This window comes from Mirounga leonina, unplaced genomic scaffold (genome assembly GCF_011800145.1).
Source record: "Mirounga leonina isolate KUSES-001 unplaced genomic scaffold, KU_Mleo_1.0 Mir_173, whole genome shotgun sequence".
NCBI lineage: Eukaryota > Metazoa > Chordata > Mammalia > Carnivora > Phocidae > Mirounga > Mirounga leonina.
The window spans coordinates 17,123,811-17,150,104 of record NW_023270447.1 but is presented as its reverse complement, the minus strand read 5'-3'; the positions used below and the strand labels follow the sequence as shown (position 1 = coordinate 17,150,104).

At 40.4% G+C, this 26,294-nt stretch overlaps 1 protein-coding gene and 2 pseudogenes across 2 annotated transcripts in view; 2 read left to right on the top strand and 1 right to left on the bottom strand.

Annotated features, from left to right (window-relative positions):
- Nucleotides 1-25,422, bottom strand: part of DIPK1A (divergent protein kinase domain 1A) — a 124,745-nt gene extending 99,323 nt beyond the window's left edge. The window contains exons 1-2 of one of the 2 annotated variants that reach the window (XM_035018022.1): nt 25,295-25,360; nt 24,322-24,470 (exon numbers count right to left, since the gene is read on the bottom strand). In XM_035018022.1, coding sequence (XP_034873913.1) covers nt 24,322-24,399 — 78 coding nt within the window. In that variant the 5' untranslated portion in view covers nt 24,400-24,470; nt 25,295-25,360. Of the gene's footprint in view, nt 1-24,321; nt 24,471-25,294 lie in introns of both variants that reach the window. The other variant, XM_035018023.1, reaches the window with a different exon arrangement.
- On the top strand, nt 1,614-2,882 carry LOC118019139 (annotated as a pseudogene).
- Nucleotides 21,459-21,807, top strand: LOC118019138 (annotated as a pseudogene).
- Nucleotides 25,423-26,294: the final 872 nt, after the last annotated feature.

Below are 26,294 nucleotides of genomic sequence, written 5' to 3'. Positions count from 1 at the left end.
TATATTATTGAAATCAAGTTTTATTTGCAGAACCCCAAGAAAATTTTGAAAACCATACATCCCCTCACACATTCTTAAATTGACATCTAAAATTTTTCACTGTAAGTTTAAGTAGTTGCAAAGGAGTAACTTCTAACATATTGTAAATACTGGTATTTTAAAATAAAGCTGTTATATCACCTTAAATGTATCATTCTTATCATCCTATCATGAGGGCCCTACCTTGTGACCTCATCTAACTCTATCTCCTAAAGGCCACATCTCCAAATACCACACATTGGGGGGGTTAGGGCTTCAACATATGAATTGGGGGGAGGGCACAATTCAGTCCACAGCAGTAAGTCTTCATTTCTCTGGGATAAAAGCTCAAGGGTTTAATTGCTGGGTTATATAGTAGTTGCATGGTTAGTTTTTTAAGAAACTGCCAAATTGTTTTCCAGAGTGGTTGTATCATTTTATATTTCCACCATCAATGTATAAATGATTCAGCTTCTCTGCATCCTTGCCAACATTTGGCGTTGTCAGTATTTTTTATTTTAGCTCTTCCAGTGATATCTCATTGTAATTTTAATTTGCATTTCCCTAATGGCTAATGAGGTTGAATATCTTTTCACGTGCTTATTTCCCACCTGTATATCCTCTTCAGTGAAATGTCTGTGCACATCTTTTTCCCATTTTCTAATTGGATTGATTGTCTTTTACAGTTTTGAGAGTTCTTTATATATTCTAGATACTAGTTCTTTGTCAGATATGTGGCTTGCAAACATTTTTTTCTCCATCCATAGCTTGTCTTTGCATCCTCTTAACAAGATCATTTGCAGAGTAGACGATCTTAATTTTGATGAGATAAAATTTATCAATTTTTCCTTTTATGGATCATGTTTTTGGCATCAAGTCTAAGAGCTTTTTGCCTAGTTGTAGGTGCCAAATATTTTCTTCACTTTTTTTCCAGAAGTTTTATAGTTTTATGTTTTCCATTTATGTCTATGATATATTTTGAGTTCATTTTTATATAAGATTTAGGTAAAGGTTCTTTTTTTTTTTGCCAATGGATGTCTAATTGCTTCAGCACCACTCATTAAAAAGCAATTCCTCCTCCTTTTGAATTGCTTTTGGGTTCTTTGTCAAAAATTAATTAGGCATATTTATGTGGCTCTATTCCTGGGAACCCTATGCTACTCCAATGATCTGTGTCTGTCCCTCTGCTAGTACCGCACTGTCTTGATTAATGAAGCTGTACAGTAAGCTTTGACAAAGGCTTGAGAAAAGGTGATTCCTCCAACACAAATTATTTCTAATGTAATGTATTTTCTGTTTGAAAGTCTTTTACTGGACAGTGTTACATTTTTCCTCAAAAAAAATCTGTCTATAAATTAAAACTAAATTTCTCTGTATTTTCTGTAATAAAAGACTTCAAGTGTTAAAACAATTTCTTCTGGTTTGCATTTTCTTTACAATTATTACTAACCAATCAATTAAAATATAAATATACTGCAAATTTTGATTTTAAAGATTCTTAAACATAATAAAACCGTATTAAAGAGATGGGTGAGGGGAAGTCAGGTGGCTCCTGCCACCAAGTCACCAATGCCCGGTTTGTTGCCAGAAGGAAAATGGCAGATCTGGAGGAGCAGTTGTCTAATGAGGAGAGGGCGCACAGAGAACAGCAAAATTCATTATTCATGCCCCTCCTGGAGAATTTAATGAGGTGTTTAATGATGTTCAGTTACCACTTAATAATGATAATCCTCTTAGGGAAGGAGCAGCTCATGCGTTTGTACAGTATAACTTGGACCTGTTTACTCCAGTAAAATTGAAGGTTATGAAGATCAGATATTGATAACAGAACATGGTGACTTGGGAAATGGAGAGTTTTTGGATCCCCAAAACAGAATCTGTTTCAAATTTGATCACTTAAGAAAGGAAGCAACTGATCCAAGACCATATGAAGCAGAAAATACAGTTGAAACATGGAGAACTTCAGTAAAAACTGCTCTGTGAGCATATATAAAAGACACTGGGGAGGGTATGTGCTATGGTGAGCGCTGTGAATTGTGTAAGACTGTTGAATCACAGACCTGTACCTCTGAAACAAATAATACATTATATGTTAAAAAAGAAGAGGAAGAAGAAGGTAGCAGGAAGGGAAGAATGAAGGGGGGGGAATGAGAGGGGGAGACGAACCATGAGAGACTATGGACTCTGAGAAACAAACTGACGGTTCTAGAGGGGAGGGGAGTGGGGAGATGGGTTAGCCTGGTGATGGGTATTAAAGAGGGCACGTATTGCATGGAGCACTGGGTGTTATACGCAAACAATGAATCATGGAACACTACATCAAAAACTAATGATGTAATGTATGGTGATTAACATAACATAATAATAAAAAAATTTTTAATTTTTTAAAAATTAAAAAAAAGAACATTATCAAATGGGGTCTGCATTGTTATATGGTAAAAAAAAAAATAGATGGACAGAAAACCATTATTGTATGCATAGAAAGCCATCAGTTCCAAGCAAAGAATTTTGGAACGGTCATTGGAGGTCAGAGTGGAAGTTTGAATCACTTTTTCAACCACTCAAGTGGTTGGCATCTTGAAAATTCAGGTTCATTATTATGAAGATAGTAATGTTCAGTTAGTGAGTCATAAAGATATACAAGATTCCCTAACAGCATCTAATGAAGTACAAACTGCAAAAAAATTGATAAAGACTGTAGAAGTTGCAGAAAATGAATACCAGACCACTACCACTGAGAATTATCAGAAGGCGTCAAACACTACTTTCAAAGTTTTACCTTGACAGTTGCCAATTACACAACTAAGATTGATTGGAACAAGATCCTTAGCTACAGGATTGGCAAAAAGATGCAGAATGCATAAGATGAACATTGTATGACCGGATCATTTATCAACACCAGCACAGGGATTCCATGGAAGTGAGCAGTAAATGCTTTTTGATGAGAGAAACTGCGAGAGCAAGTTTGCATTTTAAGAAAAATCATTGCAAAAGTATTCAAAACTGTCAAACTACCCAGTCAGGTGGGCTGTTGCCATTTAAAATCACCATAATTAATTAGTTTGGTTAGAGCACAAAGCTTAGCTAATTAACCATTATTTTTCATTTCTTTTGTTCAAAGGATTAAAAATCAGTTTAGTTTAAATGTCTTTTACTTTCTCTTATACCTTTCTTTTTTACAAGTAAGAGATGATTCCCCTAGTTTAATGATAAGTTTTTGAAGTGTTTCAAAAATATTTTACTTATCGTAACCCTAAAATTGTTGTCTTCTGGTTTATGAAGTGGGTAACTTTGGATATTTGCCCAATACTTTTTAATGGGATCAGTAATGGACATTCCAGTTTAAGGTGGTTGATGGATTTAGCCATGTATGCTGCTGAAGAAATTGTCTACCTTTCCCCCTTCACCTCTTCCATTTATGTTAAATTGAGATTAGAGGGAAAGCCTTTTCTATATCAATTGTGTTTCAACCTTTCAAAAAGTGTTTTTAGCTAGCTTAGTGTTTAAATAACCTTTTTTTTTTTTTAAAGATTTTATTTATTTATTTGACAGAGAGAGAGACAGCGAGAGCAGGAACACAAGCAGGGGGAGTGGGAAAGGGAGAAGCAGGCTTCCTGCCGAGCAGGGAGCCCGATGTGGGACTCGATCCCAGGACCCTGGGATCATGACCTGAGCCGAAGACAGACACTTAATGACTGAGCCACCCAGGCGCCCTAAATAAACGTTTTTAAAACAAAAAAAAAAAAATAAAACAAGGCCAACATCTAATGCTGTTTTGAGATTCTGCAATTAAATGAAAATACTTATTTCAGAAATACATTCAAAGCTTTTTTTCTTGTGACAGTTACGCAAATTAGCTTGAATTCCATATGTCCCTGAGTTATTTTTATCATAGAGCCACAAAGGTATTATAACACGGCATACTGTATATATTTCTGAACTCATACTGTATAATCCTGAACTCATTAAAAAATAAAGTTAAAAAATTAGAAAAGAGATGGGTGAGGTTTTTCTTCTTCAATTAGTTCACATTTCCATGCAATGACTATTACTTATCGTCAGGATGAAATAGTGTTCGGCACTAATTCTATCCCTACTTTTAGTTTTCATAAAGTTAAATGGTGAGAAACCTGTTTCACATAAATGAGAAGAGGAGAATGGAAATCTTGTTAGAGCAATTGTCTCTCAATTCTTCAAAAATTTTTGAACGACGTTAAAAAAAAGATAACAGTCATATACCACCAAAAATATACTTAATAGTATATTAGTCAATCAGCAAACAAATCAATTAGGTTCTTCACTCAGTTTCATGAGAGCAAAAAAAAAATGGAAACTACTTGAATTGCAAAAGGAACTTTTATCTATCATTATGTGAGATAGTATCACTTAGTCATCCACTATCTTCACACAGACACCAATCTTTTCAATTTTGCCCTTTGGCGCCCTGGTGTTTTTATATCCAAGGACCTTTGTGAGATCTGAGATAGAGCAGTATGCCTTTCTTTCTTAATAGTGTGAGAAGGCCAACAGTGAACGAGAAGCGGGGGGCAGACCCTGCACCTCCATCATAAACATATTCTTAGGCGGAACAATGTTAGGAAAAGTACATGGGGAATTTAAAGATCTACAAATTGGCTCCCTCAAACCATCTATGCCCCATACTCCTTGAAAAGTGTACCCAATTTAAAGATAAAAGTTAATGTGCATCTGCAGCCCACCGTATCAACACCAGCACAGGGATTCCATGGAAGTGAGCAGTAAATGCTTTTTGATGAGAGAAACTGAGAGCAAAATGACAAGCACAAAAATAGCAACATGATATATCAAAGGATGAACCCCACTTACAAGCTAAGAACTAGCCTGAAGCAAATTAAGTTGTTGCTTAAAGCATAATAATTAAGGCCTTATATTTACCAAACCAGTCTGCTATCACAGTATAAAAAGGCTTGTTTATCCCTCCTCCGTCCTAGGGGAATAAATTATCTCATGAGTCTTTTATTCCACCCAAGTGCTATTTAAAAGCTATGAAATGTTTAAGCAATTCATTACATTAATATAAAAATCTTTATAGGACAGACGTACGATCAAAACCAAAGGGTAGGAAGCACTGAGTAAAATGGAAAGGATATGCTGTCTGGTGGTAATGCCAAGATCCCAGTTTTTGCCGGGCTGTCCCCTGCGCTTTAGTCAGATCTCAGATAACCATCCCTTCCACAGCAAGGTTCTCCAACCAGCTGGCCAAAGAGATGTCCTGACACTCATTAGCAGGTCACCTATTTTCTTATTTGCATTGTGCACATAGCTGCCCAATGTTTTTGTTGCTTATTTTTAAAATTCATTTATTACTTACCCATCAGTGCCAAAACAACTCCTGAAACTCCCCAAAGCAACATGTGAATTCTGAGCGCAGAGATCTATTAAGTCACTGCTACAAGTTCAGTGCTTACCTGATAGAGAGCAGGTGATATCCTTGTTGACAGCAGCCTATAGATATCAGGCTATTTTTCAAAACTGATGTTAATTTTAAGACTCTAATCTTTAATTGAGCAGTTTTCTCTCATTTTTTTCCAAAATAAACTGCTGCTATTATACAAGACTTTCTGAAAAATTGTGCCATTAGATCTTTATCCCTCTGAAGTTATTTACTCTCATTCTCTTGCCTTACTTTACTGAAATAATTTATAAATTATGCAATGCTTAAATAGACACTGCAGCCATGAAGATAAACAGGTTAGGTAAATATTCATAAGAGAGATAGTTTAAAATTCGTATCAGGACTTTTAGTTCAAGATGGTAGGTTGAGGATGTGGGCTTACTACCCAAAGCTTACAAAACCACACTCAAGTAAGGGAGACAAAAGAGGCAATAAACCTATAATAGCAAAAGGAAAGAGAAGTTAAGGGGTTCACCAGTGGATGAAGGATACAACAAATTTCTAGAATTCAAAAAGCAGATGGAATTGTGGTGATGGATGAGACAGGCAGAGAAAGACACAGTCACGAGGCGAGCTAAGAGGAGCTGGAAGCCAAAATGCTTGTTGGAATGCTAGAAGGAATCTAGACAGCCAATCTGCCCAGGGACACCTGATGGCTCTGGGCTCCAGGCCAGCAGGTACAAGGGAGGAGAGAAGGGAAAAGTGGGGCTGAAGACAGTGGGAATAATTGAAGGTCTGTACTTGGAACTGTGCTGGTTGGCATCCCCATCTGCTTCCCCCACCCCCACACAGATCACAGGCAGCCTGGCATTAACTCTCGGTCCAAAAGCCCGATAGCTGAAAGAACAAATGACCTGGGGAAAGCCAAGGCATCTAGTGGGAGTACAGTCTACCCACAGTAGAGCACTCCTCTAGCACAAAGGCAGAGTCCGAGCATAGGCCTAGAGCAAGCAGGCCAGCCAAGGCATCTCGCTCTTCACAGAGGGCTCAGTCAGCCATCCACACAGGTGATGGGTCTAGGGGGGGAAAGAGACCAGCTTTTAAAATGGCATAGAAAATCCACACCAGTTCCTCAGTCCTTATTTCTAAACTATGAATAGACAGGGGTGCCTGGGTAGCTCAGTTGGTTAAGCGTCTGCCTTCAGCTCAGGTCGTGATCCCAGGGTCCTGGGATTGAGCCCCGCATTGGGCTCCCTGCTCAGCGGAGAGCCTGCTTCTCCCTCTGCCTCTGCCTCTGCCTGCCTGTCTGCCTGCTTGTGCTCTCTTTCTGACAAATAAATAAATAAAATCTTAACAAAAATTAATTAATTAAGTAAAATACGAATAGGCAACCAGGGACTACCAGGCACATGGGGAAAACAATCAGCACGAGAAACAACTAAGAAAAACACATAGAAAAAATAATAGAAAAAAGAACCCTGGGGAGAACAAATATAATTAAGGGACATAAGACAACATTTAAGGAAACTACTATAATCAAAAGATTCAAGAGAGTATTGCACCCATATAAAATAGGAATAGGAAACCACAAAAAAAGGAACAAAGAACTTGGAAGAACTCTTTAAATTAAAAGTTCTTAGAATTTAAAGGGTGATTAGAAAAGGAAAGTAAATCAACAGATGATCTGGAAAGCCAAATTGAGAAGTACAGAACGAGAGCATATGGATAAAAATACAGAAATAATAGAGAGACCATAAGAGACATAAAGAGCCAATCCAAAAACAGAAAAAAAGAGAGGGGAAAACTATTTAAGAAATAGTAGAATTGCCCAGAGCTGAAGAAAGACCCAAGTCTTAAGACTGAAAGGGCTCAGTGAGTGCTCAATACAACTAACTGATAAAAGATCCACATCTATACATTTCCTCATAGAATTCCAAAACAAGTATAAAAAGGAGACCCTGAACAGAAACACAGGTCACCCAGAAATGACTGACAAATGGCTTCTTGTCAGCAATAGAGGATGTTAGAAGACAATGGAACCATGTCTTCACATTTTCTGAAGGAAATTATTTTCAGCCCCGAATGCTACACCCAACTCAACACAAATCAGTATGAAGGTACAATACAGATAGTTTTAGACAGGACTCAAAGTTTATTTCCCACGTATCCTTTTAAAGAACTCATTTCAGGACATATTCCAGTAAAATGATGGAATAAATCAGGATAGTGGAAGTGGATCCTGTGGGAGACACAGGTTCCTGAGAACAGTGATTCCAACCCAGAAGAGTGGATGGAAATCCTTGGAAGACAGCTGTGTGGTAGCCTAGAAAAGCATTTGGGTACAAAGGGGAATTCCACAGAATAAATACAACTGAGAGTAGAGAAGAAGTGAGGCCATGACAAAGATATATTTTGCCCGAAGAAGTAGAAGAAGGGGAGGAGGAAGAAGAAGAAGAAAAAGAAGAAAGGCAGTGAGAAACTCCCTGGGGGAAAAAAGGCACAAAAAAGCTACATTTCAAATATGAAGCAAGCTTACATGTACCCCGATTATAAGGATTTAATGGAGTATGAGAAAAGAGGATCTAGTTGTTACCAATCACAGAATCTTGAGAGTCCAGGCTTCATAACCCCAGCCCTAGAGAGAAGAAAATGTAATCCTAGCACACAAATTGGTTCTGCACTAAATATTTATAGAATCATATTTTAGGGGTTACTATAAATAGAGATGCCCTTCATCTTAGGCCAGAACTAACTTTGATACTTTGGCTTCAAGACATAAATTTCAGGATCCCAAAAGAAAGACTGGCCAAAAATGTTTCACTCGTATTTTCTATAAATGTGGAAATTGTGGTGTGGCCACCAAATGATGGCCCCTTCCTACCTGTACTACTCTCCCTAAAGATGATAGTTGTTCTCATTATTCAAATGGTCCAGCACTCCAGAACTAGCTCGGTTCACTTGCATTTGGGGGCAGATGTCAGAAGAAATGTCCGCTCCCTATAGCTGACCAGGTAACCATCCAGAAAAATAAGGTATATTGACTGCTCAGGGAAGAAATTGTGGCCTATGGTAATCACAAATTATAACTGTTGTTACTTCATTACAGATCCCAAAGGCTAGGCTTTGACAAAATTTTTACTCTTTAATTGGAATATTAAAAAGTAAGCAAGCATAATTTCTAAGCAAAAAGGAACTTTTTATAGAGAATGTACAAACATCACATGTTCTCTTCCCTCCTGGCAGACGTATGATTTAGCTTCTGGAAAAGGACAAATCCTTGCAGTAATGTGCTTAATAACAAGAGGCATTTGTCCTTGTCTGTTAATTCTACCTGCTTTCCAGACAAGGAGAAAGTAACTTCAGGCTGCAGTCAATGGGTCTCAGGTTCATAAGGGAAACTTTCCTTTCTGGAAAAATTAACAGGTCATGACAGTATGATACTATTTATAGTTTCCATCTTTTAGATTCAACTTATATGGAGACTTGGTTGTCCTTGGTAACAGGACAAAATATAAAAGTTATCAACCTTGACAATGTAAAATAAGAGTCGCTGACAGAAAGTGAGAAAAACAGATGGAAAAAGAAGCACATGTTCTAATGCCCATTTTTTAAAATGGAGGAGTCAACAAAGACTGTCATAAGTGGATGAGATGAGAAATAGAGCTGTCGTTACCCAAAGTTACTAAGTTAAGCAGCAGAGGAAGTAAAATTAACTACTATATCAAACACTGGAAGAGAGAATGAGGACTGTAGTGTTAGAAAGCTAAACATTAGTTTTTTAAGTGGAAAGTCAATAGATAATATCTAAAGTTGATCAATCAAAAAAGCAGATAAGGGGCGCCTGGGTGGCTCAGTAGGTTAAGTGTTTGCCTTCAGCTCAGGTCATGATCCCAGGGTCCTGGGATCGAGTCCCGCATCAGGCTCCCTGCTCTGCGGGAAGCCTGCTTCTCCCTCTCCCTCTGCCCCTCCTCCCTAATTGTGTTATCTCTCTATCAAATAAATAAATAAAATCTTTAAAAAAACAAAACAGATAAAAGCCTATTATTTGGAGCAGTAGCCCCAAATCTTTTTGATTATACAACCCTCTCAGGAAAATATCTTAGAGCCCAAATCCCTGACATTTGTACATTTACTTATTTATGTTCCATGTAAACTTATGACTATATTAATCTATTACATATATATTGTGACTTACATAAAATAGACATTAAAGGTGTATCAGAATAATTTTGAATGAATTTTTATGGAGAGGGAACACTTATAGTAATAAACCAGAAACAGAAAATCACCAGCTATTCTGACAAAAATAAACATTTTAAGATATAAAAAAGTATATGAGAACAAAGCACCTCCTAGGATGTGTACAGTTTCTAGACACAGAGATGTAGCCACCAGGAAATCCCAAAAGATAGGAGGTTCAAAGAGGCTACCTTTCAGGAGTAAAGCTGGGGATACAGAGAAGTAGAAGGGGAGACATCATTTGTATCATAAGCTCAGCTATATTATTTTACTCGTTGTATATACGTTTTCTTTTGTATAAAGGATTAATCTAGGGGCACATGGGTGGCTCAGTCAGTTAAGCACTGGACTCTTGATTTCAGCTCAGGTCATGATCTTGGGGTCATGAGATCAACCCTGTGTGGCCTGTGGTCTCTGGCTCCGCGTTCCGTGGGGAGTCTGCTTTTCTCCCTCTCCCTCTGACCTCTCCCCTCATGAGCGCTTGCTCTTTCTAAAATAAATAAATAAGGGGCACCTGGGTGGCTCAGTCATTAAGTGTGTGCTTTGGGCTCAGGTAATGATCACGGGGTCCTGGGATCAAGCCCCACATCGGGCTCCCTCCTCAGCAGGGAGTCTGCTTCTTCCTCTTCCTCTACCCCCCCTTCCTCCCCACCTCCACTCATGCTTTCTTTCTCTTGCTCTCCCTCTCAAATAAAATTTAAAATAAATAATAAAAACTTCATTAAAATATAATAAAATAAATCTTTTTTAAATTAATCTAATCAGCCCCATAAAACTGTCTCTACCAGTGTTTATGCTGATTCATTCATTCAACAAACATTTACTGAACATCTGCTCTGGGTTAGGCACAGGAGATAGAAAAGGGCAACTGACATCTTGGCTCTCAAGGAAATCACAGTCTGGGGCGGAAGAAAGCTATGAAAACCAGTGATGACAAACCAGTATCATAAACGCAGCAAGAGAAGTATGTGCCGGCTATCATGCACACAGTCTGGGGCACAGAAGTGGCACATAATAGTGTGTGGGGTCTTAGGGAGGGACTGCTAAAAGGTCACTTCCTCTTAGAGTTGAAACCTGAAGGACAAGTAGAAAACTGAGAATAAACCAGGTAGAGAGGAATGCAGGGAAATGGGGGAAGGGCATTCTAGGGCAAAGGAGAAAAGGTGGGGGAGGGTAGACAGGCTGACACATGAGCATGGTGTGTTGGTAAGCTGGAAGTTTTTCAGGATTGCTAGGGCAAACGGTGCATGAGGTGGTGGTGGCAGGAATGAAATAGCAGGACAGGAAGGGACCAGAAATGAAGGGCCATGCTCAGAACTCTGCATCATCTCCTGAAGACGGTAGGAAAGCCACTAAAGGATTTCACTAGCAGGGAGGGAGACTAGGTCAGATGTGCATTTGGGGGAAGATTACTCTGGAAGCAATGTGGAAGATGGAGCTAAAAGGGATAAATGAGGCAGGAAGGCCATTCTGGGGGCCATTATAGTGGGTCCAATGAGACAGGAGATAATCATGGTACCAGCAGGAGACAGATGGCCAGTGGGTACATGAAAAGGTACTCACCATTATTAATCATCCGGGAAATGCTCTTGAGTAACTGGAGAGTATCACTAACTGAAACAGGGAAAGAAGCAAGTTTCAAGGGGGGTGGAATTTAGGTTAGGTATTATATAAGACTGATGAATCATAGGCCTGTACCTCTGAAACCAATAATACATTATGTGTTAATTAATTGAATTTAAATAAAAAATGTTTAAAAAATATGAAGTGCCATCTAAAGGGAGATATCAAATAAGCAGCTGGAAGTGCAAATCTAAAGTTCTGGGGGAGATGTTTGGCCTGATGATACAACACTGAGACTCATTAATATTTGGGTTGTAGTAAAACCCATGTGAAGAGCTGCAATTACCCATAGAGACTGTACAAAATGAGAAGCTGGAGAAGGCTGAAGTCCTGGGGAAAGCGGGGAGCAAAGGACTGAAGAGACTAAAGGAAAGGGCAGGAGTACCAGGAAAGAACGAAAGAAGGTCAGGGCAACAAGGAGTTGGTAAATGAGCCAATGAAGAGCAGCTGAAATGACAGGTCATGACATCCTGACTCAGTAGGGAAAGGAGGGAAGCCAGAGGGTGCTGGCAGACTGGAAGGCACGGGAGTGGCAAAGGCCTCATTTATGAAGACGGTGATAAGATGGTGGTGGTGATGGTGGTGAGAATAAAGAACAGGAATGCAAGAGAGACAGGAGTGTGTGCTACCAGAGCTCAGAATCTCAGAGTGATTACAGAATATTTTTGAATACATATAAATACATGTGCACTACACTGCACAACCTGAGTATATGCTCAGGACAAAGGACAAGACAAGGGTAATAACTAGGCTCTGCCTTCACTGGGGACAAATTTAGTTCTACTGATCAGGTGTGCCTGAAAATGTTGTCAGCTGGCACGTTAAAAACAAAACAAGGGGGTAAAGAACAATTCTAATTAATTATGTAATAAAGGGAAGTAAGTTACATTTTAAGAAAGTTTTCTTAGAGTTCATAAAGTGAAAATTTTGTGCTCTTACTTTCGTTTGTGTAAGGGTACAAAAGTTTTAAGAATAGTATGTTGTAAAAACAAATAGTTTTGCATGTGATGTTCACCAGCGATTTGCATTTTCTTCTTTATTAAATATCCATGATTCTTCCCATAGTAATTGTTGGAGGGATAAATACAAATCTCTTGGGGTGCCTGGCTGGCTCAGTCAGAGGAGTATGCAACTCTTGACCTTGGCATCATGAGTTCAAGTCCCACGCTGGGTGTAGAGATTACTAAAAAAAATAAACTTAAAAAAAACACTACCCTCTTATAAAATCTATTCTATGACAATATCCATCTTTAAACCTAATAGTAATGGGAAAGACACGTATAAAATATTTTAGGAAATAATTTATTTTTTTAATTGTCAGAATTCAGTTGTATGCTTTTTGTGGTAGGCAGAATTCTAAAGATGTCTCCCAAGATTCCCACCCCCTGGTTACTGAATCAAACACTAATCTAGGTATTGCAGTAAAGGGACTTTGCAGCTGGAATTAAGGTTACTAAGCAGGTGACTTTAAAGTAAATATTCTGGGTTATCTGGGTGTACCCAATGTAATCATACGAGCCCTTAAAAGCAGAAGAGAAAGGCAGAAGAGCCAGAGCATGAGGCAGAGAGGAAATCAGAGAGAGCTGAAGCATGCAGAGGACTCTACCACTCTTGCAGGCTTTGCAGATGGAGAAAGGGAGCCATGAACCAAAGAATGTAGGTGGCCTCTAGAAGCTGAGAACCACCCCAGCCAACAGCCAGCAAGGGAATGGACACCTCAGTCCTACAACAGTGTGGAACTGAATTTTTTTTTTTTTTTTAAGATTTTATTTATTTATTTGAGAGAGAGAGAATGAGAGACAGAGAGCATGAGAGGGAGGAGGGTCAGAGGGAGAAGCAGACTCCCCGCTGAGCAGGGAGCCCGATGCGGGACTCGATCCCGGGACTCCAGGATCATGACCTGAGCCGAAGGCAGACGCTTAACCGACTGAGCCACCCAGGCGCCCAATTTTTTTTTTTTTAAAGATTTATTTATTCATTTGAGAGAGTGAGAATGAGAGAGAGTACATGAGAGGGGGTAGGGTCAGAGGGAGAAGCAGACTCCCTGCGAGCAGGGAGCCCGATGCGGGACTCGATCCCGGGACTCCAGGATCATGACCTGAGCCGAAGGCAGTTGCTTAACCAACTGCCACCCAGGCGCCCTGAATTTTTTTTTTTTTTAAAGATTTTATTTATTTATTTGACAGAGACACAGCAAGAGAGGGAACACAAGCAGGGGGAGTGGGAGAAGGAGAAGCAGGCTTCCTGCTGAGCAGGGAGCCTCATGCGGGGCTCGATCCCACGACCCTGGGATTATGACCTGAGCCGAAGGCAAACTCTTAACGACTGAGCCACCCAGGCGCCCTGGAACTGAATTCTGACAACAACCTGAAAGAGTCCAGAAGCCAATTCATCCCCAGAGCTCCAGAAAGTCAACCCTAGTGACACCTTGATTTTCAACCTTTGAAACCTGGAGCAAAGAACGAGCCAGGCCAAACTGTGCCCAGACTTCTAACCTGCAGAACTGTGAGATAAGGCTATAAACGGGTATTGGTCTAAGCTGCTAAATTTGTGGTAAAATGTTCCAGGATCACTGGAAAATGAACACACTTTCTTTAATTACTGACTTGATATGTGCTCTATCAAATCTCATTTTCTTGACCCTTAATGTAACTTTGGCCAGAATTCACACATCTTCCAGTAATACTCAGTTATTATGAAATCCAGTCTGATTTATTTTCCCCCAACCTTTTATTTTGAAAATCTTTAAATCTGTAGAGAATTTAAAAGAATAGTATAAAAAAATACGCTTTACCTATATTCACCAATTGCTAACACTGTCCTATATTTGCTTACTCTCTCGTTCTCTCTCTAAACATACATAAATATCTCTACCTCTCCTGCTTTCTTCTTCTCTGTATCAGTGGTCCTCAACTAGGAACAATTTTGCCTCCCAGAGAACATATGGCAATGTCTGGACATATTCTGACTGTCACTACTGGGGGGTGTTACTAGTATCTAGTGGGTAGAGGCCAGGGATGCTGCTAACCATCCTACAAAACAGAGCCCCACACAACAAGGAATTATCCAGCCCAAAATGTCAATAGTGCTGAGGTTAAGACACCCTGCTTTTTATATATGCATATACAAATAATTTTCCTGAACTATTTATAAGTAAATTATCAACACTATGGTATTTTTTACCCTAAACATTTCAGTTTACACCGTCTAAAAATAAGGACACTCTCCTAAATAACACAATTTAACAATGATACAATAATGCTATCCAATGTACAGTCCATTTTCAAATTTCCCCATTATCTCAAAAAAGTCCTTTAGCACTTTTTATTCAAAAGCTGGATCTAATCAATGGTACAGAGGATGGCATGTTGATCAAGATTTTAAATTAAGGGACACCTGGGTGGCTCAGTCATTGGGCGTCTGCCTTCGGCTCGGGTCATGATCCCAGGGTCCTGGGACTGAGCCCCACATCAGGCTCTCTGTTCAGCTGGAAGCCTGCTTCTCCCTCTCCCACTCCCCCCTGCTTGTGTTCCCTCTCTCACTGTCTCTCTGTCAAATAAATAAATAAATTTTTAAAAAGATTTTAAATTTAATATAAACAACAAGCTCTAATTTTCAAGCAATTGGGGGCAGGCAGTAAAACTTGTGGTGCCAGCTCTAGGATCTCTAAGTCTGTGACTCTGACACCATGCAGGTCTGAAATGGATGCAGTAATTAATTCAGAAGGTTGTTAGCATATTATAAATCTCTCTTGCAAGAATATCCTCAAACATGATTACTCAGTTCTTAGGACAGAAAGGGGAACTCTGTTTATAATAATCCATAACCCTATTGAAAAGACATCAATCTGAAACAAATCAAGAAGGAACTTTTTCCAAAGAAGACATGAAAATGGCCAACAAGCTCATAAAAAGATGCTCAGCATCACTCATCATCAGGGAAATGCAAATCAAAACCACAGTGAGAGGGGCACCTGTGTGGCTCAGTTGGTTAAGCATCTGCCTTCAGCTCGGGTCATAACCTCAAGGTTCTGGGATCGAGCCCTGCGTGCAGCTCTCTGCTCAGCAGAGAATCTGCTTCTCCCTCTCTCTCAAATAAATAAAATCTTCAAAGAAACAAAACAAAACAAAAACTGACAACAACAACACAGTGAGATACCACCTCACACCTATTAGTATGGCCACTATCAAAATAAATAAATAAATAAACAAAACAGAAAAGAACAAGTGCTGGCAAGGAGAAAGAGCCCTTATGCACTGCTGGTGGAAATGTAAATGGTAGAGCCACAATAAAAAACAGTATGGAGGGGGCGCCTGGGTGGCTCAGTCGTTGAGCGTCTGCCTTCGGCTAAGGTCATGATCCCCGGGTCCTGGGATCGAGCCGGCTCAGGTCATGATCCCCGGGTCCTGGGATCGAGCCCCGCATCGGGCTCCCCGCTGGGCGGGAAGCCTGCCTCTCCCTCTCTCACTCCCCCTGCTTGTGTTCCCTCTCTTGCTGTGTCTCTCTCTGTCAAATAAATAAATAAAATCTTTAAAAAAAAAAAAACAGTATGGAGTTTCCTCAAAAAACTAAAAACAGAATTACCCAATGATTTAGCAATCTCGCTTTTGGGTATATGTCCAAAATAATTGCAAGCAGGATCTCAAAGAGATATTAGCATTCCCATGTTCACTGCAGCAATAGTCACAATAGCCAAGAGGTGGAAGCAACCTAAATGTCCAGTGACTGATGAATGGATAAGGAGAGCATGGTATACACATACAGTAGAATATTATTCAGCCTTTAGAAAGAAGGAAATCTTGTCATATGGTACAAGATGGATGAATCTTGAGGGCATCATGCTAAGTGAAATAAGTCAGTCACAAAAAAACAAATACTGCATGATTCTACTTATATGAGATATCTAAAGAAGTCAAACTCATAGAAACAGAAAGTAGAATGTGGTTACCAAGCTGGCAAGGAGGGGGAAATGGGGAGCTGCTGTTTAATAAACACAGAGTTTCAGTTTTGCAAGATGAAAAAGTTCCAGACAGCTGTTGCCAACAATGTGTGTGTGTATATATACATATATATATATATACGTTTTTTTATTTCTTTGAGAGAGAGAGACAGAGATAGCAACAGAGAGCACAAACGGGAGTTGGAGAGGGAGAAGCAGGCTCCCCGCTGAGCAGGGAACCTGATGCAGGGCTCAGTCCTAGGACCCTGGGATCATGACCTGAGCTGAAGGCAGACGCTTAACCGAATGAGCCACCCAGGCACCCCAACAATGTACATATATTAACACTAACATACCATACACTTAAAAATGGTAAAATCATGAATTTTATATGTTTGGAGTCACAATAAAAAACAAAACAAAAGAAAAAAAATAACCACAATATCAGAATCACATCTAAAAAAGATAATTATTGGGGTGCCTGTGTGGCTCAGTAGGTTGAGCCTCTGCCTTTGGCTCAGATCATGATCCCAGAGTCCTGGGATCAGGCCCCACATTGGGCTCCCTGCTCGGCAGAGAGCCTGCTTCTCCCTCTCCTCCCTGCTCATGCTCTCTCTATCTCTGTCTCTCTCTCTGTTAAATAAATAAAATCTTCAAAAAAATAAAAATTAAAAAATTAAAAAGATAACTATTTAATTTCATGAAATATTCAGTCAACTCCCCCCACCAAAAGAAATACTTATTTCTAAAGAAAAATTCATCTACTAATATTTTGGGGTTTTTTTCAAATATGTTCACATTATAATATCCTAGTTTTTCTAAATTCATATACTTTGTAGATTAAAATTTTAAAAAAATTATTCGCAAAATATTTGAATGTCTAGAAATATGTTAAAAATGTGAGACATTAAGCTTTTCAACAAAATGATGTAAAAATATAGTATTTAACAGAATGGTACAGTATTGTTTCTAAGCAACTTTAAGAAATTAAAACATTGGGGTACCTGGGTGGCAGTCGGTTGAGCGCCTGACTCTTGGTTTCAGCTCAGGTCATGATCTCAGGGTCATGAGATCCAGCCCCTTGTTGGGCTCCACACTCAGCACAGAGTCCGCTTGGGACTCTCTCCCTTTCCTTCTGCCCACTGCTCCCCCCCTCCCCGCACCCTGCATGCACACTCACTCTATCTTAAATAAATAAATCTTAAAAAAAATGGAAATATTAAAATGTGACTAACTGCAGAAGGAAGGAAGGAAGGAAGGAAAAAGAGAGAAAGAACGAACGAATGAACTACAGAGAATACAAAACAACTCTATAACCCATCAAAATGAAAACCAGGGCAGCACTGGAAAGATGACAATGAAGAAACCAACACTGTTACTGTATGCTACAACCTGAAAGTATGGTGAGGATGCAGTTTGTCTGAGAATTCATCATTTGTTTGAGTTCCTAACAGAGGTAAAAAGCAAAAAGCAACTAATGGTAATATAAATGGCTACATTATAATTTTATGCTTGAATTTAAGACATTATGGAATGCATATGCTCTTAATATACTGACCAGTCTCAGGAAGCTAATCATAGTTTTAGAGATTTAGTTTCAGGCAAAGACAAAAATTTAGCTCTGAACAGCAGGTCTAACAAACATGATGAGAACCACACCACCTATAGCCTTTCAGGAATAGGGAACCACCACCTGCTCTAATTATCTTTAGATTTAAAATAATCCTGGAGGCTGAAAATGGGCAAGAAGCCATAACACTCTTAGTACTGTATTTGTCAACATCATCACTTACTTCCAGTTAATCTAGATCAGTAACCCCATCTGGCATTAAATTCCACAAAATAGCCACACTAAGCCATAAAGAAGCAAACCATCTACAGCAGTCATGTTTGAAAAACAGTACTAATATAAGCCAAAGAGCCTGGTATCAGAAATGTTAAACAAGAGCCCACACCCTAATTAGAACTTGCTATCTATCCATTCCTTCATGACAGACCTACTGAACACATAATTGAAACTGTTAGTCATTTCTAAGAAGATGCCTCAAGAAATATAAAATTTTAGCAATCTAAAGAGCTTAAAAACCTTTAGAAGTACCCACATATCTCAAACTTCAAATTCCATTATAATTGCAGCAGCTTCTTCAATGCAACAGAGCATGCAGACAGAATTACTAGAATGGAAAATGTGTATAATCTAAATACAGAGAATCGCTCTAAATTGTCTTCACTTTCATTCTTCCAGAACTTAATGATAGTGAGAAGGAAGAAGGTATTCTAAACTAAAACCAAGGAACTATAGGGCTGTGTTATCAGTCAGTTACTCAGACTTGAGTAAACCCTAAACAAAGTAGATCCTAATTTGTAGAAAACACACTGCTAAAAATAGATACACGCAGGTGTCATTCTGGGTCACTACACCCAGCAGCCCACAGATAGTACCATAATGGTGTGTGGAAGAAAAACACTGCCTGAAAATGGTCTGAACGGGTTAATACACCCACAGTTTCCGATCTCTGATGCAGGACTCTACTCAATGTGCCACATCGGTTAGCCAGCCCAGGAAGCACTGTTTCTCAGGTAAGGTTTCAACAAAGTGGCTGGGAAGGATGGAACTCTAAGTTAGTATGCTCTGAGAATGATGCCTGGCCATGAGAAGCTGGTTGCTCAGGTAAGTGTTTGCAGGTCGCAAACCCTCCTGGCCGACAGAGAGGCCCCACAGACAAACAGTACACCTGCACCACTTCTCTAGAAGAAGTACTCCCTGCATCAAAAAGCTGGCATTGGTCGAATCTGCAACAGGGTCAGAGAAATGGACCACATCAATGAGATAAACTCAGTTCCTTTTTTTTTTTTCCACAGCTTTATTGAGATATGATTCACAAACCATACATTCTATTCATTTAAAGTATGCAATTCGATGGTTCTTACTATATTCATAGAGTACAACCATCACCAGTCTCAGTTTTAAAACATTCCTATTACCCCAAAATAAACCTCATATCCATTCCCCCCCAACCCTCCCAGCCCTAGGCAACAACTAATCCAATTTCTGTCTTTACAGAATTGCCTTTTCTGGAGATTTCATATAAATGGAACTATACAGTATGTGGTATTTTACAGCTGGCTTCTTTCATGTGTTTAATATTTTCAAGTTTCATCCATGTTACTGTATACATCAGTTCTTCATTCCTCTTTTTTGCTGAATAATATTCTACTATGTGGATATACCACACAATTCTTCTTCACAAGCCATAGAATCTCTTTTGTTATATAAACAAAGCTTTAAACAGTGATTAGGCCCCCACACTAGCCCATAAATGCCTATTTAATCCATATTATAGCTGAAAACATATCATTAATTGCATAATGCTATAGTTCTCTAGAAGCATTATCAATTACCACAGTGTTATCTGGATCAATAAAAACACCGGGATTGAAAGTCCTTTATAATTAAGTCAACTGCTTAACATTTTCTTCCCCTGTAAATTGTAGGAGGAAAAGAACTTGCAAGCCCTGAGGCCTCAACACTTCAGGACATAACTGTTTTTTGACTTCACCCAGTTGAAGACAAACAATAAAATTACAACTATATAAAGCTGGTTTCTGCAACCTCCATCTCTTCTTGCTGGGCCCTTCATCCCTCCCCTCCATCTTTGAAATCCAATTCCTTCTGTACTCGTCACTCCATCCCCTATCCCCAAAACAAAGCAGGATCTTTTACACCTGTTAACTAATGCATCTTCATTCTAAATAAAATAATACATTTACATGAAAATGTTACTTAAACCAGACATTTATTTTCTAAGACATTCTCCCAAAACACAAAATGAGAATTAGTTTCCCTAGATGAACATTTTCCAGCATGAACAAGCTGGTGAGGGGGTAGTTTTTTGTTTTGTTTTGTTTTTGCCGAGAGACCCTCTTGAATCACAGTAAGCCCACACCATAGCATATTTAGTCAGTCCTCTCAGGGTAATGCATATCCAGAAGGAGGGCAGAGAAAAATAAGGAGCTGTTATCAAATTTGTTAGGTATGATAACTGTATTGTGATTATGTCTAAAAATATCCTTATCTGTTAGAAATGCATAATAAGGTATTTGGATGGAATGATGTGATATCTGAGATTTGTTTCAAAATACTTTAGTTTGTTGGAAGAACAAGTATTATGAAAATGTCCACTACCCAAAGCAAATTACAGATTTAACACAATCCCTAACAAAATGCCAACAACATTTTTCACAGAACTAGAACAAATAATCTTAAAATTTGTATGGAGCCACAAAAAACCCTGAATAGCCAAAGCAATCTTGAAAAAGAACAAAACTGGAGGTATCACAATCTCAGATTTCAAGATACACTACAAAGCTGTAGTTATCAAAACAGTATGGTACTGGCACAAAAACAGACACATAAATCAACGAAACAGAACAGAGAGCTCAGAGAGCATGATTATATGGTCAATTAATCTTCGACAAAGGAGGCAATGGGAAAAAGACAGTCTCTTCAACAAATGGTTCTGGGAAAAGTGGACACCAACATGAAAAAGAATGAAACTGGACCACTTTCTTATACCATACACAAACATAAATTTAAAATAGATTAAGGACCTAAATGTGAGACCTAAAACCATAAAAATCCTAGAAGAGAGCACAGGCAGTAACTTCTCTGACATCGGCTGTAGCAACATATTTCTAGATATGTCTCCTGAGGCAAGGGAAACAAAAGCAAAAATAAACTATTGGGACTATATCAAAATAAAAACTTCTGCACAGCACAGGAAACAATCCACAAAGCTAAAAGGCAACCTACTGAATGTGAGAGAGTATTTGCAAATGACATATTTGATAAAGGGTTAGTATCCAAAATACATAAAGAACTTATAAAACTCAACACCCAAAAAACAAATAATCCAATTTTAACATGGACAAAAGACATGAATAGACATTTCTCCAAAGAAGACAAATAGATGGCCAGCAGACATATTGAAAGATGCTCAACATCACTCATCATCAGGGAAATGCAACTCGAAACCACAATGTGATATCGCCTCACGTCTGTCAGAATGGCTAAAATCAAAAACTCAAGAAACAACAAGTGTTGGGAAGGATGTAGAGAAAAAGGAACCCTCTTGCACTGTTGGTAGGAATGCAAACTGGTGCAGCCACTGTGGAAACCAGTATGGAGATTCTTCAAAAAATTAAAAATAGCTTTTGGTCTTTTAGTGATGCTGCAGGGATGGCCGCTGTTCTCTGAGCTTTGCAATGTCACCCAAGGATGACAAGAAGAAGAAAGATGCCAGAAAGTCAACCAAGAAAGACAAAGACCCAGTGAACAAACCTGGGGGTAAGACTAAAAAGAAATGATCCAAAGGCAAAGTTCGGCACAAGCTCAATAACCTGGTCTTGTTTGACAAAGCGACATATGACAAACTCTGTAAGGAAGTTCTCAGCTATTAGCTTATAACCCCAGCTGTTGTCTCTGAGAAACTGAAGATTCGAGGTTCCTAGCCAGGGCGGACTTATTAAACTGGTTTCAAAGCACAGAACTCAAGTAATTTACACAAGAAATACCAAGGGTGGAGATGACCCAGCTGCTGGTGAAGATGCATGAAGAGAGCCCACCAACTGTACATTTTGAAAAATAAAACTTTATTAAATTAAAAATTAAAAATAGAATTACCCTATCATCTAGTAATTTCACTCCTGGGTAATTTATCCAAAGAATATGAAAACACTAATTCAAAAAGATATGCACACACTTATGTTTACTGCAACACTATTTACAATACCTATATTATGGAAGCAGCCCAAGTGTCCATCGATAGATGAGTGGATAAAGAAGAAGTGGGGTGTGTGTGTGTGTGTGTGTATTATTCACCATAAAAAGGAATGACATCTTGCCATTTGCAACATGGATGGAACTAGAGAGTATAATGCTAAGTGAAATTAAGTTGGTCAGAGAAAAACAAATTCCATATATGGAATTTAAGAAACAAATGAACAAAGGAAAAAAGAGACCATCCAAAAACCAGACTCTTAACTATAGAGAACAAATTGATGGTTACCAGAGGGGAGGCAGGTAGGGGGATGGGTGAAATAGGTGATGGGGATTAAGAGTACATTTATCATGATGAGCACTGAGTAATGTATGGAATTGTATCACTATATTGTACACCTGAAACCAATATAACACTGTATGTTAACTGTACTAGAATTAAAAATTTTAAAAAAAATCCAAAAAAAACCCCACTTCAGTTGGAAGGAGGACAATGGGAGGAGAAATGAAACAAAATACTGGTAATTGTTGAGGGCAGGTGATAGGTATGTGAGAGTTCATTATTCTTTCCTGCCTTATGTATGTATAAAAATTTCTATAGTAAAACAGTTTTAAAAGAGCAAGAAACTGTTCTCTTCCTCACAGGTAGTCTTTCACTTCTTCCGTTTTCCTTCATCGCACTTACTGTTGTCATTATACATTTTTGAGATTATTTAATGATTGTCTCTAACTAGACTTTAAGCTCCATGAGGATTACAAAGATGTTTGCTTAGCTCTAGTAGAATTGCTACTACCTCACAAAGTTTCTGGCATGTGACAGGCCTCCAACAAATATTAAGTAAATGACTTAGTCAATATGATAAGTCCCCATTGTGCACCTGGGTCAATATCAATAAATGCTCAATAAATAAAATGGGGGGGGGAAGCCAGGAACCTTTGGATGAAGGAATTCAACATATTTACCTATATGTACCTACCATTTAAATTGACATGCTTTTCTATTTAAAGTGTAGTAAAAATGTCACAAAACAGATTTAACTTCATCTAGCTTGTCCTCACTTTACACATGTGATGTACTCAGTTAATAACTATAATCTCCATTTTATGATATGGAAACTATGGAACTAAAAAGTTAGGAAACTTTTTCAAGGTCATGATGAAACAGAAGCACAAGTGAACAAAGCTCAGCTCTGTTCTCAGGCCTCATGCTGTTCCTAAAAGAACATGATTTTAGTCTCAGGAAAAATAAAACAATAAAAGAGGAAAGGGAGTACTGTATATATTAATGCAATCTTCAGTGGCTAAGAAACTTGAGTAGCTGTATGACAGTCTCAGGTGGAAATATTTTGACTTTGCCCAAAACAATTTCAAGGTTGAAGCACCTAGTAGTAGAGGAATTCTAAAAAGCAGAAGGTGAGGCATTTAGACAATAGGGAACAGAAAATGGTGACACTTAAGCAATGTTTTGTTTTTTTTTAAACTGGGTAAATTGAAATAGTATAGCGAGGGACAACTAACAAGAAAATTCATAAAGAGAATAAGTACTAATACTAAGACATTAAGACACAAGTCCCCTGGGTTCCCAAATTTTATTCATCTCAAATATAATACTAGAATTAATGTTTCTATTTAATCATTATTTTATATAGAAGTAGCCTACTAAAATATCACTATGCTCCCAAATCCTTTTGAAATGGTTGAAATCCAAGTTCACCTTAATTTAGTAATAGATAATGATGTGCACATTCAGAAAGGCAGAACTGCCAAATGTTTGCCATTAATGGAAACATAAACTATTTGTAAAACTAATCTTAATTCAGCCAATCTGAATGCTCTTGAGCTATGGTGCCAAAACATGTCACAGCCACATTTTTGGAGAACATTTAGAGACAAACTAATCAAAGTCTAAAATAAAGTCTGCCACAAAATCTAAAAAATTAAAATACCTAGTTTTAGCAAAAAACATTTTAAATATCCCAATAAACTTATTTTGGGGAGAGAGTCTGGAAAGATTTTTTTTTTGTTCACATAGAGGGTTACAAAGAGGTATCTGGCCTGGGTTGAATTCTACACTAGGTTGTTACTCAAGCATAATTACTACTCTTGGAGCTGCTTTACAAGGACTCGGGGCGTTCAGGTTTACTCCTGTACTCTTTATATCATGGGTTGTCAAATCATGCTTCCAATTTGCAGTACATCATTCACTGCAGGGTAACGATTTACATATGCAATTTCCAAACAAGAATGAAAGATTTACTTGCCCCATGATGGCTTCTTTTCAACTTTTAAAATAATTTATAAAAGCGCCAGCTGAGCATGAACTCACATGCCCAAATAGTCTATCAATACCTTCAGCCTTTTAATGTAAGCAGTAAAAGGAATACTGTCCTCTGAAGGCAGACAACACTGCTGACCCACGCGAGGCATTGATTTGTAGTTGTTTTTCCACTGGGGTGATGTATTTGCACTCAGCTACTCACGGTGTCTACTAGGTCCCCCTGGTGACCGACAGTACATGAAGGCAGTAGTAGGGTTGGAAGACACAGACCGGCAGCGGCACAGAGGGTGGAACGGGGAAATCATGAAAGATTAACACGCGAACAGTACACATGACATGACTGAGAATTACGTTTGCATTGCTGGGGTATTTGGGATCGGCACCAGACACTGTCCCGTTTCCTTTTAGAAACAAACACCCATCCGCCTCTTTCGGGCTTCTGAGTCCTACCTCCTATTTAAATCTCGAGTGTGATGGAAAGACCGAACCAAGGGGCTCAGCACTAGACACACGTCGCTTCTCGGGGATTTGGGGAAACACTGATGTGACAAATTGCCATAATTTTCTAAAATATGGTGGAATGACACACCACCTCTCCTACCACCGACCGAAGACACAGAGTCGTGAAAAACCGACCTGCGGGGCCCACAGGGGAGGGGGAGGAGAGCGCCAGACCAGGGAGCAGCCGGCGCACGTCCCGAGCCAAGGCTAAAGAGTCTCAACTATTAGGGGCGTAGGGTCGCACCCGGGTCACGTCTCGGGGCTCTCGGATGCTAGGGGAGCCAGGGCGAGCCCGGGCGAGGAGACCCGGGCCCCGGAGCCCGGCGACTAGGGCGCGAGAGGCGCCGGGGCAGCCGTTGGGGGGCGCGGGCAGCGCCGCCGTAGGGTCTGCGGCGCCGGGGCTGCCGGGGAGGGCGCGCCGCCAGGTGCCGGACGGCAGGGGGCAGCGGGTTTCGAGCGGGCGCCGACCCAGGGAGGGAAGAGGGAGGCGGGCGAGTCCCGCGCGGCGAGGGAGGGCGCCCGGCGGGCTCGCCGCCGGCCTACCTGGAGGTAATAGGGTTTCCTTAGCCAGGCCCCCGGACAGAGACTCCTCGCCATGGTAATCACACATCGCCCCGCCGCGCCGCAGTCAGAGGCGTACCCGAGCGCTGGCGACCCGGCTCCCCGCCTTCCCCCTCTTCCCCGCCCCCAGCCCGCCCGGGCCCGCCCACTCCTCCGCCCCCGCCGCGGCGTGCGCCGCGCTCCCCCCGGCCCCGCTGCGGTGACGGCGGCCGGCTGCCCGAGGCTCGGCCTCCTGCTCCGCTCGCCCGGCCGCCGCGGCAGTGAGAGCCGCTGCTGCCGACTCCGCCATAAAGGGGAGTCGCGCCTTGCCTCGGCCGACACAAATCCAACTGCGCCTCGCGCTTAAAGGGGAGGCGTGCGGAGGAGGCCGAGGGCGCGGTGGAAGGCCGGGTGTTGCACGCCCCACGCGGGGAGGGGCGGGTCGAGCAGGGTGTGTACCGCGCGGGCCGGAGCGCCGACTCTTCGGACCTCGCGGACCTGGCCGTCGGCTCCCGGCTCCCAGCGCTGCTTCCGCCGCGCCTCCCGCCAACCCCGCTACTCCTCCAGCTAGGACTGACGTTCCCTTTGGACTGTGCTCCTTCAGTCGGGACGTGTCTGGGCGGGCTGCATGGAAATTTAAGGGAAGCTTGGGGTTCCTTGCATGGTGACGGGCTCGTTCTCCCTCGCGCGCGGCGGGGGGTGCGGCCGGGGCAGGGGGCGTCTGCCGCAGCCCGAAAGACCTAGGGGCGCAGCTCCTGAGGACTGGGCTCTGCGCTTTGTGGCGGAGCGAACGCAGACAGGGCTCCTCTCCGCTGAACGGAGAGTGCCCCCCAAAGCCATTTCTTCTCTTAACGGCCTTAAACTTTTTTAAATGTACTTTTAAAAAAATTCAGACTTTAAGTTTGTATTGTTCTCAAACATCTTCAGTTTTCCTGGCCCCACCCAGGAACCCTGACTCAAAAGAAAAAAAGAAAAACAGTACTGAATTAAATGCAGTCCTGAA